Source organism: Cinclus cinclus, chromosome 14 (assembly GCF_963662255.1).
Source record: "Cinclus cinclus chromosome 14, bCinCin1.1, whole genome shotgun sequence".
Taxonomy (NCBI): Eukaryota; Metazoa; Chordata; class Aves; order Passeriformes; family Cinclidae; genus Cinclus; species Cinclus cinclus.
In genome coordinates, this window is record NC_085059.1 from 921,427 (window position 1) to 935,276 (window position 13,850).

Consider the following 13,850-nt stretch of genomic DNA (forward strand, 5'->3'; position numbering starts at 1 on the left):
AGGTTTAAAAAATTGCTCTATTTTTGCCTGGAAAAAAAAAGAGGAAACCTCATGTAGCCTCCAGGAATTGGTGTGCAGAGCAACCAATAACTCAGTAACAGAAGTGTTGTAAGGGGAAGGCACAGTGTGTCAAAGTCCCTTGTCTGCTTCCCCGGGGTGGGAAAGGCCCCCTGACTGGACCTGTGTGCAGAGTAGGGGCATTTCATGTCGGGTAAAGCAGAACTTGGACTTTGTCTCCCGAATCCAGGCAGGGAGAGTCACAGAATTATAGAATGTTTTGGGTTGGAAGGGGACTTTAAGGGCCATGTAATTTTCCAGACTCCCTGCTATGGACAGGAACACCTTCCACTGTCCCAGGCTATTCCCAGCCCCAATGTCCAACCTGGCCTTGGGCACTGCCAGGGATCCAGGAGCAGCCACAGCTGCTCTGGGGACCCTGTGCCAGTCCTGCCCACCCTCCCAGGGAAGAATTTTTCCTAATATCTAATCTAAACCTCCTCTCAATTTCAACCTATTCCCTTTTTGTCCTGTAACTCTGGGTTCCTGGAAAGTCTTGCCCCATTTTTGTGTAAGTTCCCTTCAGGCACTGGAATGCCACAATTAGGTCTCTGAAGCCTTCTCTTTTCTAGGATGGACAATCCCAATTCTCTTAGCCTTTCCTCATAGGAAAAGTGCTCCATCTCTGTGAGGAAGGGAGGATGTCTTGGCATGACAAAGAGCTGGGCTGCTCTGGAAATGCAGCTTTCTTTAAAAAAAGAAAAAAATCTATTTCTGTGGAACATTTTATTTTCTACAAAATACATCTCTTAACAAGAAAAAGAAACATATATATTAATTGGTTATGCTGGTGGGTCAACTGAGAGCAGCAGTAAACCAGAAAAGAAGTACAAGAGAAATGGACTGTGAGAAATCCCCTTTCCCAAACAGAAATAAAATTAATTTTCAATGCTTATTGGCATCATCCAGCTAATTTCATTTTTAGTAGGAGCAGAGATTTTAAACCTGACCAAAAATAAGATTAATAAGTTACTTTCTTATTTTACCCTCTGTCCCAGTCCATTTCCACCAGGTAGTGCTTCTTTCTTTTGTTTTCTGTACTCAACTATTGTTTATTGCTCTAAATTATAACAATTTATGTCTGGACTGCCCCAAAGGTGGATGGATTTCCATGGCTATTGCATTTGAATATTTCAGTAAATTCTTAACCTCCTCTCAGGAGTGTCTAGGCTCAATGAGAATTTCACTAAGGGCTGTGAGATGCTTAATATGAAGAAGTTCAATAATGAAATGTGTAAGATTTAGTTTTGGGTGGGGGTACTTGAGAAAAGTTGTGGATGCTAATTATATTGATAAGGAATTGATACTTCTAAAATATTAATAAATATTAACATATTGGAATACTCATACAGAGAACAGCTTCATTCAATCCTTTAGGGACACCTTGCTACACAGCAAAGCTTTAGTGAAGTCATTAAGAAAACCATTTACAGCTTTTAAAAGAATCTGTGGGACCAATCCTGCAGTGAACAGCAACATTGTGCAGCTCAGGAGGTCCCCTCTCTTCACACAGACAGCCTTGGACTCACAGCAACAGTTCAGTGCTTAATGTAGCTGAACAAGAGTGTTCTGGGACACAGCAACGTAAAGCATCAGCTGAAGATAGAAGTACATAAATGGTTAAAAAAAACAGTAACTGAAACATCAAGCTAGATTTCAGGCTTTCAGAGGAGTTTTATTAATGCAGTCACTTAATAATTACAATAGTAATGTAAGTTCTTAGTTTTACACAGATCTATCTATCTATCTATCTATCTATCTATATCTATCTATCTATCTATCTATCTATCTATCTATCTATCTATCTATCATCTTCTATCTTTCCAGGTTTGATTGTCCCAAAATGAGTTAAAAGAATGATGAGTGTAGTACTTGTTGTTGTGCACAGAATTCTTGCTCATTACAGACCAAGTTATCATAATTTACCAAAGTGGCCCTATTTTCCAAAGGATGCAGGGGAATTTTTGTAATTCTGTACACATCTGGGTGCAAATCTGGAGAGCTAAGGGAAGGTGAGTAGGAGGGACAGACAAGTCCTTGCTAACAGCTGCTATTACATGGCTCCAAATAAGGTCCCTCAGAGAATCTGTTCTGAACTGTTATGTCCATGGACTTGGAAGCAATTTCAGTGTTTCTGAGTGCTTGTGGAAGTGCCTCCTGAGCCAGGGGGATCAGCTGCATGCAGTGCTGGCCATGGGCATGCTGTGTCCTTGGTGCAGTTTGTTGGCTCTCCTTGTCCCTTGTCTGGGACAGCCATGGGAGCAGCAGCTGATCTGCACCAAGGGCTGGTGTTCAACATCTGCACAAACCCCTGGGGTAGTGCAGCAGGGGGGAAAGGCTTTTGCTTCCCATAGACCCCTCGGACTTAATCTGATTTCCCTCTAACAATATAATCTTAGAATATTTCATGTTTTACTAGGTTCCTGTAAATGTGTTTGCAGGGTGGGAAACAAGCTACTTGAACAAAGAGCTAACTTTTTGTAACTGTATTCCAGTCAATAGTGAAATATAGAAATAGGGCATCTTTTTAATGAAATTATTTTGCTTCGAGTTTTCTGAACTTATTATCAGGAAAAGAAAGTATTTGGACTTTTTCCTCTGTGATGTTTAAAATCCCTCTAAAGCTGTAATTCAGTGTGAAAAATTTTACTAGGTATCAAACAGATCTGGTGGATTTTGGCTGTGACAGAGAGGAAATGCTAAACAAAGTGGTTACTGTATATTCTGTTGCCTTAGAGACTGAAACATCTGTATCCATGCAGGGAAGTGATGCAGACATGGTAAGATTTGACTCCTTACTTTCCTGTGTTCATCTGGCTGTCAATGGAAATGTTTTATGATGCGAATATTCTGGGCTTCTTTAGCATTGTATTTATCTGGTTGTGTGGCATGACTTGGACTAGGAGGGCTTTTTAATTCAAGTCTAACTCTGAAGTCAGGACTGTTCCTAAGAAAAGATGCTTTTACATAAATAATTTTTCAAGATGAACTTGGAGGGACTTGAAATGATTGTTGTACTGGTAATAATAGTTGGATTTGTGAAGGTGCTTGAGAATATGGGTCTCCTAGAAGACAACTTTGAAGGTAGGATATTATGAAATAGAAAATATTTTATTCTGAAAGCATGTTGTTGCAGAAGCTTTCACTTTAATCTGTATGTGTCTGTGTGCAGTGTTTGAGTATCTGGAGAACTGAAAGGTAGCTGAAATAACTGCTTTCTTTGAGCAAATGAAATGTATTTAAATGTCTATATAGTATTGTAGCTCTCACTGCAACTCTGAAAATAAATGTGACATAATCTTAAACCATTCTTCATTTATGTTTAAGATTATTTCAACAATTTCAGTACAGATTTGTCTGCTTTAGTAAACTGCAGCTCACATCCCAAAGCTCTAAACTTACATTTTAGTAAGTTTATCATTATATCTTCTCAATTTGTTCTAATTTCTAGAAATATCATGGCTTATTTTTAGCTATTGGCTATTATTAACAGAAAATCCAAAAACCTTACTGAATTTATTTGGATGAATGTTTCTGTCATAATCAATTTATCCCTCTTTCACAGTATTTAACAGATCTGCTTGGTCTTGCTCCCTATTCTCAAGTATATTTTATGAAAACATTGCTGACTGAAATGTAAATATGCTTTGTAGAATATAATTTGAAGGAGCTAACTGCTAAATATACCTTAATTCTTGTTACTTCTCTGTTTTTATAAACAATGTAATTAATGTAGAAACATGCAAATATTAAATGTAAGTAGAAGGAATGAATTTTAGACAGTGAGCTCTATAAATCAAAGAGTATCTGTGCAGAGAGTCTCATTGTTTAATAGGAAGAGTAGATTTACAATGTGCCTGAATATTCCTGAATATTGAACAGCTGTTTTTTTTAGAAACTTGAGAGCAATTTTTCATGGTAAGCAAGAAATACACAGTTGTTAAAATAACCTTCAGCAACCACAGATAGAGAACAATTATTCCTTTCTGCTTCAGAGCTCATGACAGCCTGGAAGAGGTGAGCTTGCTGGCCTCTAATTAATTACCTGCCAACATTAGGTACGAGGTTTGAAGAATCTTGAAGATTAGTAGCAAGTACTATAAATGGAGGGGAAAAGTTATAAAACTTTTGGTTAGCTGATTGTGTGCTTTATTTTAGTTCTCGTGCATGTGCTTACTTTTCCTACTTTCTGCTGCTTTAAGAATTTTTCTTAACTTTTATGTATGCATGAATTAAGAGGTACCTGGTGATGACTGATGCAAAGCATTTTGAAGCTGGGGTAGTAATGCAGATTGCGTAGCAAGTGCTTTACCTACCAGCTCTGACTTTGCCAGGGCTGTTGAAATGATCAAATTGTGCAAACAAGACAGAGTGACAATAGAAAAATCCACTTATTCTGGTTCTTGTGGGTCTTCAGATGTCTGTACTCCTGTCACAGAGTGGGGTTAGATGGTACCTGATGTACAGGTAATTTCCTGTCTCCAGCTCTAGCAAAGTTCATTATGAACTGGTCCATCTGGACACCTGGATTTTTTTAATCCTTTTACTTTCTGCCTGAATGCATCTAAGGGCAGATTCTATTTAACAACTTGGTTAAACAGAGCACTGAAGAAGTAAGCTTTAGGAGAGGGAGGTTGATGGGTTTGGGTAGCTGCTCCTTCCCAGTGTTCAGTCTCCAATGTACCTGTGAGCTGTACTCACTTCATGAGGGGGGAGTGGCACATTGATGACTCCTAAGGAGAGGGAAACTTTGGGAATATTTGAATGATTCAGAAGAAATTATCATAATGTCTAGTTGTATTTTGGATGAAATTTGCATTAAAATACTGTGAATTAAGCTGAAAAAGGGATGAAGCTCACTTCACTTTAATATATTAGAATTTCAGGTGAAGCTGGGGTTCAGACTCTGTAGTTTGAACCTGTACACAATTATGGCTTCATTACAGCTGCTTCTGCCATGTCCACCCTTTGTAAGAAATACAGCATACACATATTTCTTGAAGCTCTGGTCCTTGTGAGACCTGCTGCTTTCTTTGCTGTAATGGTGAGATAAATGTGGTTGTCTCTTAATAATTTCCAGCAGGGACTATTGACTGTTTGTTACAATAGGTTAGTTGTTAACACTCACATGTTGGTTGTTATACAAAGGAATTGTACTTAATATTCTAGTGAGAAAAACGTTGAGTTACTTTTACCTTCCCTTATTTTAATAGTACTGCATAATGCTGTAGGATTTACAGAGCAGATGCTCCATAAGAATCTACACTGTCTGTACAATGTAAATTCCACAAGTGTGTGCTATCTTTAGAAGAAACAAATTTCTGTTGCCAGACTTCATTGAGCAAAGAGAAAACAGGTATTGATTTAAATGTGGATCTGTAAGAAAGGTGTGTGCTGAACCTCAAGCACAGCATATGGAGTTGGATATGAAATATGGATATTGCTAGCTAGCAATATCTGGGACAGCTGGACCTTGCTTTGGGCCTGGATAAGTCCTAGCTGTGCTTTCAGTTTCCTCAGGCTGTTGTGGACTTTATTTATACTGAACAGCTTACAAAAATAAACTGATAACAGTGTGTTGAAACCATTGTAATTGTCATTCAAATTGGTAAGTACTTTCTACACACTTTCAAAGTGACATACTAGTACAGAATATAAAATCTATAGATTTTTAAGCAGAGAAGGAGGACTCAAATTACCATGGGCAGAACACAGCCCACAACAGGAGAGCCTCCAGCTCGTGGTCAGCACCTCTGCTTTGGGCTGTACCAAGTTATCACAATTCATCTGTTACTGGGCAGTTTCAGCTGTCATTGATGAACATATTTTGGGGTGTCTGCTTCAGTGTGGACTCAGGATGAGCAAGTACTCAGTTTGCTGTTCCAGCTTTGGAATTTTTATGTTCTTGCACTTTCTTGGCTTTTTTTGAGTGGCTGATGAGCTCAATAGAAAGCATTTATACATACAGGTGAGCTCTGGCCTACAAATCACTTCTGTGCACTCATGTGAGCCACTAGGACCGTGTCACTTTTGTGTTCACATAATAACCAAAGGGAAGGGACCTTCTGAACAGAAATAAACTTGTTTGCTATCATCTGGCATGGTTTTCTACATTCTAACAGTGACAGGAATGTGCAGGAGGTTTTCCTCTCACTTCTTCAGGATGGTGCTCAGATAGATGGAATATCTTTTTCTCTACATACTCAATTTATGCACAAGTGAAATGGAGTTAAAAATAATGACTAGATCCATTTTCCTCCAAGCTTAACCTTGACCATAAAATATTTGGCACTTTTACATGGAAAGGTTCTAAATCAGCAAGCTGTAAACTGTAAGAATCTGCTAGCAGCATGTGCTATTATGTACTGCTGTGCATGTAATAAACTTCTGTCTTCGTTCTGCCACTGCTGACAGGTTCATCATAGTGATCATCTAATTCATACCTTGGAAGCTGGATGAGAGATCATCACAGGAGACTTGGTGGGTGTAATGCAGAATTAGAATACTAATTTTTTCCACTAATCATACATGACTCTTAGTTTGTAATACCAGCTGGATATTTTACATCTCTGCTTGTCATGTACACTTGAAAATTTTTCCACTGGAAGTGCTTGATGCTTTCCAGGTGAAAATAGTGCTGCACTCCTCTTGCATTCAGTGCACTCCTCAGACACACACACTTACTTCAGATGTGGAAAGTGACAAAGTAAGATTCTGTCTTAGTGTGTAATTCCTAATAAGCCGTCAAGATGAAAAAGGCAGAAAAGCAGGTTAGGGCAGAAGAATGTACCTGTTCTTGCAGATGGGTAGGAGAATGCCCCAACTGTAGAATCATAGAATTGCAGAATGGTTTGAATTGGAAGGGACCTTAAAGATCATCCAGTTCCAAGCCCCCTGCCCATCCACTAGATCAGGTTGTTCTAGGTGGCTCCACAACATTATGAGATTTCTTTTCTCAGGTAGGAACTGGTAGTGTTTGTGTCCCCAGGGAAATTGTATCAGCACAAACAACAGTGAGCCCTGAGTGCTGGTGTGTTGCTGGATGGAGCTGCTGTTCCTGTGTCAGTCATGGTGCCCTGGCAGGGTGTACCACCATTCACAAATGGTGGTACTGAAAATTCCTGCTGAGGGATTGGATACAAGACACAGTGACCCAATAGAAAAGTCACTCTACAGTTTCATCATCTCAGATCTTTTTGAAAGGTTAGGGGAGCTTCTGTGACCCTGTGATTCCCACAAGCCCACGTGTGGTGGACATAACCTCTCTGGGGCACACCCTGGACTCTACTTACTAACTAATCCTAAGTCCATATGGACAGAATGTCAATTTTGTTTTTGTACCTCAAAACCACCAAGCTTTGTGCTTGTTATTTAATCCAAGTTTGCTGTACTGTGAAGTGGAAAAACACTTTTTGCCTTAATGTGTGGTTTTCCATTAAACATATGACCCACTTTTGTCCTCACTGGAATGCTTCTGTGCTTAAAATTGCTTCCTAGTTCAATTGTCTTGGATTCAAAGGATTTTACCTGTTGTCGAAACTCTCTCTTTTTTTGGCTTTTGTCCTGACCTCTGAATTGTTACTCTTCTTAAAAATTTCTTCTGTAGTGTCATTTGAAAAGTGGTCGAAAAATATGAATTCAATAAACATCCCAACAATGTTGATATGACATAATTCTGATGTGCTCTGAGAGGTAGGTTTTTTCCCTAGTTCACTCTTGTGAAAATTCTACTGTACAATATGCATGTTTTAGGAGGGGAAAAAGAAAAGGCACTCCATAAAAATGTGATGCATCTTAATTTTAATTTATCATATAGTTCAAAATATTGTGCTTTCTACAGCACATTTTTTAATTCTTTGAGCACACACCATCTCACATACAGTCACTAATTTTTAATGCCTTGGTTAATATACTCTGAATTGATGCATTTAATTGAAAAAGTCGGGGAATAATGTTCTTGTACATCAGTGGGGACATACTGTGGTTTTGTTAGAGGCCAATGTTACCATAGGAGAATCTGAGTTGTCTTTTGAGGGTGGAAGATCACTGCCTTATATGAACCAAAAAGTACAGGATGAAGAGGTAGCCCAGAAAAGAACACAAGGAGGGCCTTGAGGATCCCACTTCAGTTGGTATCTTCCCACATCAGAAAAAAAGAAGAAAGCCTCCAGGAGTTAAATAGTGTGAATAAAAAGCACTTCTACAGCATCTCAACAGGTTAAAGAAAGCCTTGTGAATGGACAGGTCAAGGTTCAGTGGACCAAAGAGAAGGTATGACCAGGGGGCTCTTTCTGCATCCCTGGTTTTCCATGGCTATTCCTCAAGGGTCTCCCTGTGTGGGACCAGTGGTCATGCACAAGGCAGGCTGAGGCTTTCCTCCATCAGAGTGGGATGCATTGCAACTCAAGGGGCATCTGCTCTGGGACAGCACATGAGCTGCTCTACCAGTCTAGTATTACTTGAGAACATACTAGGATGATAAAAACAAATCGTTACACAGTACTGGAATGGAGGAGACACAAATCTCCCAGCCATGTGAACAATTAGCAACTTCCTTTACCACAGCCTGAGATGTTTTTCACCTTTGTAAGTAAAAATAGCTCCAGTAATTGCTTTCTCTGGGTTTTTCTCCAAACAACATGAATGTGTTGTTGCTTCCAGTTGACCTAAGTTTGTTTCCTAGCAGGACTATGTGCTAGTTTTTTTCTCCTTGTCAGGAGGAGCATTGACTATTGCTGGCCATCTGCTCACCATCTTCTGTCCCTTACCTACTGTCCAACACCTGCTTTCTTCTGTTTTCTGTAGTTTTTAAAACTTGAGGATCCTATGTTGATCCCTGCAGTCCAAAGGGTTTGAAGAACAATGAGTTTCTAACACTTGCTTGTCCCTGCAAAGATGTTTGGGAAAAACCTGTGGTCAGTCTTGCTCAAACAAGCCACCCAGGCCCTGCCACCTGCGTGCTGCATGGACGCACTGGGAATCAGCTGGCTGTAATGGAGCATTTCTGCTCCCTTCTACCTTTTGAGGCTTTCAGTAGCACTCCCTGCAGCTCTTTGCACTTATGCTTCTTGATTTTAAAAGCAACTTTTTGAGCTCAGCTGCTTAGAACTCCCAGGTGGGCTTTTTAAATACAAAAGGAAAAGGTTGAAATGAGCTGCCATTGATCCTGAGCAGAAAAGACAACTCCTGACACGACATGCACATATTGTTGAGAAGAAAGGAAACAAATGTGATGGGACTTGAAGGAGAATCTTTAGAACCACCACTGCAAACATCAGAAACAAACTAAAAAGTGTGGCCTGTTAATGATGTCCTGAAGGCCTTTCTTTTAAGTTGTTATTACTCCTGGCCTCTTCTGCCTTCATCCCTGTATCTTGATTCTCCCACATCTATTCAGTGGGAAGAGAAACTGGTTCCAAAGTAAAGACCTGAGTAGTGAGCTATCAGAGCTGGCAGAAGCACAGAGCCTGCTTTCCCAGCTAGGGGATGGCATCCCCATGCCGCCAGGGACAGTCTCCCACTTGCCCATAGATGTCTAACTGTGCTTGCAAAGGAAGTTTTTTGTCTGGATTTTGATTTTACAGGCAGAGATGATGGGACTAGTCTTCAGATGTCCTACAGCTCTCCTCTTCACAGAGTTTGTTTTCTGAAGTCCTAGATCAGTTTCGTAGGTTCAAGTTCTGTGGGACATTGGTGTTGACCCTGCAGAAGCTTTTGAAGATCTCTCCTGCACTGTATCATCATGTTTCTCATTATGTTTTCAGTGGGGAGGCCAGTTCTGCCTATGAATGGGCTTCAGAGCAGTACCAGTGAGAAAAGCTTTTCTTCCTTGTCTCTTCTTGGATATTTGGCCCAGTGATAATAATAAAATGAATTGCTGTGCATCTGGACAAAGAGCAGGGTCACTGATAACAGGGTCACACTGCATGCCCACAGCTGCTGTTGTATGTGAAAAGCTTTTGCTTAATGCAGTGTTCAGGCTATACTATTTTGTACATTAGTTACCCTTGTGAAAAGAGTTCTGAATTGTTCAAAAACAGACACTGCAAGCCACAGAAAACCTGCAGATAGGTAGACTACTGTAGGCTCCAGCAAAAACTTTTAACATTCCTTGGCTAAAAAAGCAGCATTTACTGTAGGTCGTAAAAGTAAACACAGATGCAGCAAATCCAATTACTGTGGAATATCAAACATCTGAGTGCAAGATGAAGGAAGTTGTACATGAATGCCTGACAAGAAAACTATTGAACATATTAAATTATGTGCCTCTCCCAAAATAGCTGGAGTTTTTAAAAGAATATAGCACAGCACTGCTCAATCAAGAACAGAAGTACAAGCCTGGTGCACATCAGACTTGGGACAACTTACTTACAAGGACTACTTTGAAAGTGAGAAAACAGCTTTGAACTGCATGCCGTGCCATTGCGCAAATACACATGCATGCAAATTAGAGAGCAACCTCTCAGTGAAAAGGAGATATCACAGCACTCTCCTCTATAAACCAGGACAAAAGCAGTGGAAATAGAAAAGAGAGGTGGGAGGAATAGCTGAGCACAGAGCCACCACCCAGGCTGGCAAATACAAACTGCAGAACACTCTGCCCTGGCTGCAAGCCTGTTGTGTGCCCACTCTTCTTCTTGATGGCACAGCTGCAGTCAGGCTTTTCCTCTTGGTGCCTGATGACTCTTACAGTGACAGCCACAGAGGCAGGAGCAGGAAACCTCAGTGGAAGAGAAATGGTAGGGTTAAAAAAAAACCAAAAACCCCCAACAGCTGTGCATTATTCTCTCTGGGAGGTTATTTCCAGACCCTGCAGCATGTATTTTTGTTAATAACATAAAGCAGGTTTAATTCCGGCAATGTATTGTAGCAAATATAATGGTTGTCTTCACATTTTTCTTTAGTTATGCAGAGTGGTGAGTTTTTTTTACTCAAGCCAAAGTGTTTAAATTTGCCCCTAACTCAGAAGCTTTGCATTTCAGCTGGGTTGTGGTCTAACCCCCGCCAGAGGTAAAGCCCATACAGCCTCTCTCACTCCTCCACCAGGAGAATCAGGGAGAGAATCAGAAAGGTAAAGGCTGGGAAACTCCTGGGTTGAGATAAAGTCAGTTTAAAAGGGAGACCAGAAGTTGTGTGCACAAGCAAATCCAAACAGTTGCCCCTCTTCTTTGCTGATCTTAAACACACCAGATTTTCCTTACTTCAAAGATAATGTAAAGGCTTTTGTATGTTGGTGTTTGTCCTAGTTTGAAAGACAGGTGTTTGCCAAGGAAAAGCAGAAGCTTCCCCTTGGACTGAAAGAAAATGTGATTCTTCCAATTATTATAATTTTGGAATTAAGAGAGCTCTCAGGCAAAGATATGGGGGTAGGAATAACAGTTCTTTACTAGTATATCTAACACGACAAACAAGAACAACAACAGCTATGAAATTAGCCACAAACAGACCAGTAACTCAGTCCCAGTGTTTTTTGGCTGCAGGCACCTTTTCCCTGAGCTGCAGTTCCCGGTGCTGGGGGCGGGCAGGTCCCGCAGAGCTGCAGGAGGGCTGGGGGTGATGGCAGAGCTGTCCCAGGGGGAGAGAGAGATGGAGAGAGAGCTCTCCGCTCACGGTGTGGGTCCTGGTGCTCAGCAGAGTGCTGGATGGTGGCAGGTTACAGTGAGAAGACAGCAGGGCAGGGTCTGATAGTGGTTTCCCAACGCTGGGATGGCAGAGATGGAGGAGAGGCAGCGATCGTCCTTCTCGTCCGAACTCCGCGGGGGAAATGGGCTGAGCCAGAGCCTTCCGCTTCCTCTTCTGGCTGTTTGAATCTCGGGGGGTTTCCCTCTTCTCTCTCCTCCCCCTTGTCACCAGGGCCCAGTCAACAGGTATCTTAGCATGGCAATGGGGAAAATTCCACAGAGGGAAGAGGGAGAGAACCAACCCCCAACAGTGTTCATCATAAACATCACACAAAATAATGTTAAATTCATGATACAATGCTGGAAGGAAAATTCAGTTTCAGTTATTCCAAATTAATTCTCAAATTTCCTAATCAATAGTTTGCCACTGATTCCTTCAAAAACCTGCAACCAAAGGAGTTGTGCTTGAAGAGTGGGGGGATATTCATTGGATGGGAATAATTTCCAAGTGAACAGTCTGTGATTCCATGTGAACAGAATCCCCCAAACCTTTAGCTTCAGAAGGCATGTGAAGATTGAGAGTTTTGAGGTGATGGGATCCAGTTTGTAGGGAAAAGCCTAAAACTGACTTAGAAACTAAATACACATGAGATCAGGCTGGCATTCCATAGCAAACTATCAGGCTTTCTCTCCTTTTCTAAATTAGAATATTTGCTCTTCTAGTAATGTTAACTTACAAACAAATGCGCCATTCAAGATTTTTGCTTTTAAAAAATAAGATGCAGACAATGTCATTCAGTTATTCTTTATTCCTGAGACAAGCCCAGATTTGGAGAAGTATATACTGCCAGCATAGACCTGTATTTACAGGGACCCAGCTAAAACATACATTTTACTGCTTTCCCAGTGAAAGCCTGGCTTTCACCCAGATGCATTCGGCTGAAATGTTCATAAATAATGTGACTGCAGCATCTGTTGGTGTTAATGACAATTTGCTGCAAGCTCTGGTGCCTGTCATCCCTTCTAATAATAAGTAAATTATTTATTAGTCCAAGAATTAATTCAAAGAGGTGGTTCTTACAATAAAATTGATTCCAGCTACTCATCTGGCCAAGATCTATAGTACATGCAGTATTGTTTAGTTGTGTAAAATTTGTGTAGTATAAATATAAAAGCTGGGATTATAAAAGCAGACGAGGGAATTCATCCATGTCAGTTCTATACATTTTAATGAGATGATAACCCTCACTCCTGTTATCTTGGCAGGGTTCAATATCTGTGTATAGAGTACTCAAAGGATTCTGCAGTGCTTGCTGTAAGCATCATGAATTAATTGGAAGGTTTCCCCTCAGCTGCATTTAATGCAAAACTTGAGCCATTTGGCTGAATTCTTCTTTTTAGTTTTGTATGGTTTGGTTTTCTTTGGTGCTACAGCAGGTACTGTGGAAATTGCAATGCTGCCTGTAAGACCAGTGGGGGATATATCAGGCACACACCTCTGTTATCACAGAGTCACCTCTGTTACCCTCTGTTATCTCTGTTATATTTTAGCTGGGGATGGGGAGGCTCATCCTGACATTTGAAATAGAAATTGCCATGCTCCAGCACCCAGCCTGGGTACTGTACAGCACTTCATCTCCCCTGTTCTGCTTTCCACACCCAGGGAGCTGGGTAAAAGTTTTGTAGTTTGACCCAGAGACACTCCTTGAATATTTTAGAAGCAGAAAAATCTATATTTTGTAAATTGATGTACCCCTTTTTTAGGTACAAGTACCTAATAAATAATTTTCATAAATTACTGTTGCAAACTAGCTAAAGAAACAAGCCATTTCAGGCAACCTGTTGTGACTGCTTGTAGCACAGAAAACACACAGATGCTTCCTTTTGGATCCAAGTTTTCCAACAGTCTGATTTGTAAATAAGTTTTGTGTATTCATGCAGTCCTAGTATTTTGGCTGGCAGGAAATGCAGTCATCAAGCTGTGAATAGTTTCCCACACTTCCATGCTTAATTTCCAGGGAAAGAATCATGTGTGAGTGACTTGAGGGGAAGGAGCTGCTGAGGCATATAAATACCGCTGTTACAGATCTGCTGCTTAAAAGTGATCCCATGTCTTGGTGCAGTTCTGCTGGGAGCTCTTTCTGCAGGAAACAAATCTGAACAGGACATGCA

The 13,850-nt window shown here is 40.7% G+C and overlaps 1 protein-coding gene across 6 annotated transcripts in view; it reads left to right on the forward strand.

The window, feature by feature from the left end:
• The window catches only part of KCNIP1 (potassium voltage-gated channel interacting protein 1), a 213,641-nt gene that overhangs the window by 145,300 nt on the left and 54,491 nt on the right, over positions 1-13,850 (forward strand). The window contains exon 1 of one of the 6 annotated variants that reach the window (XM_062501898.1): positions 3,042-3,141. The exons of the other annotated variants lie outside the window; for them this stretch is intronic. Coding sequence (XP_062357882.1) covers positions 3,042-3,141 — 100 coding nt within the window. Of the gene's footprint in view, positions 1-3,041; positions 3,142-13,850 lie in introns of those variants that run through there. 6 annotated transcript variants of the gene reach the window in all.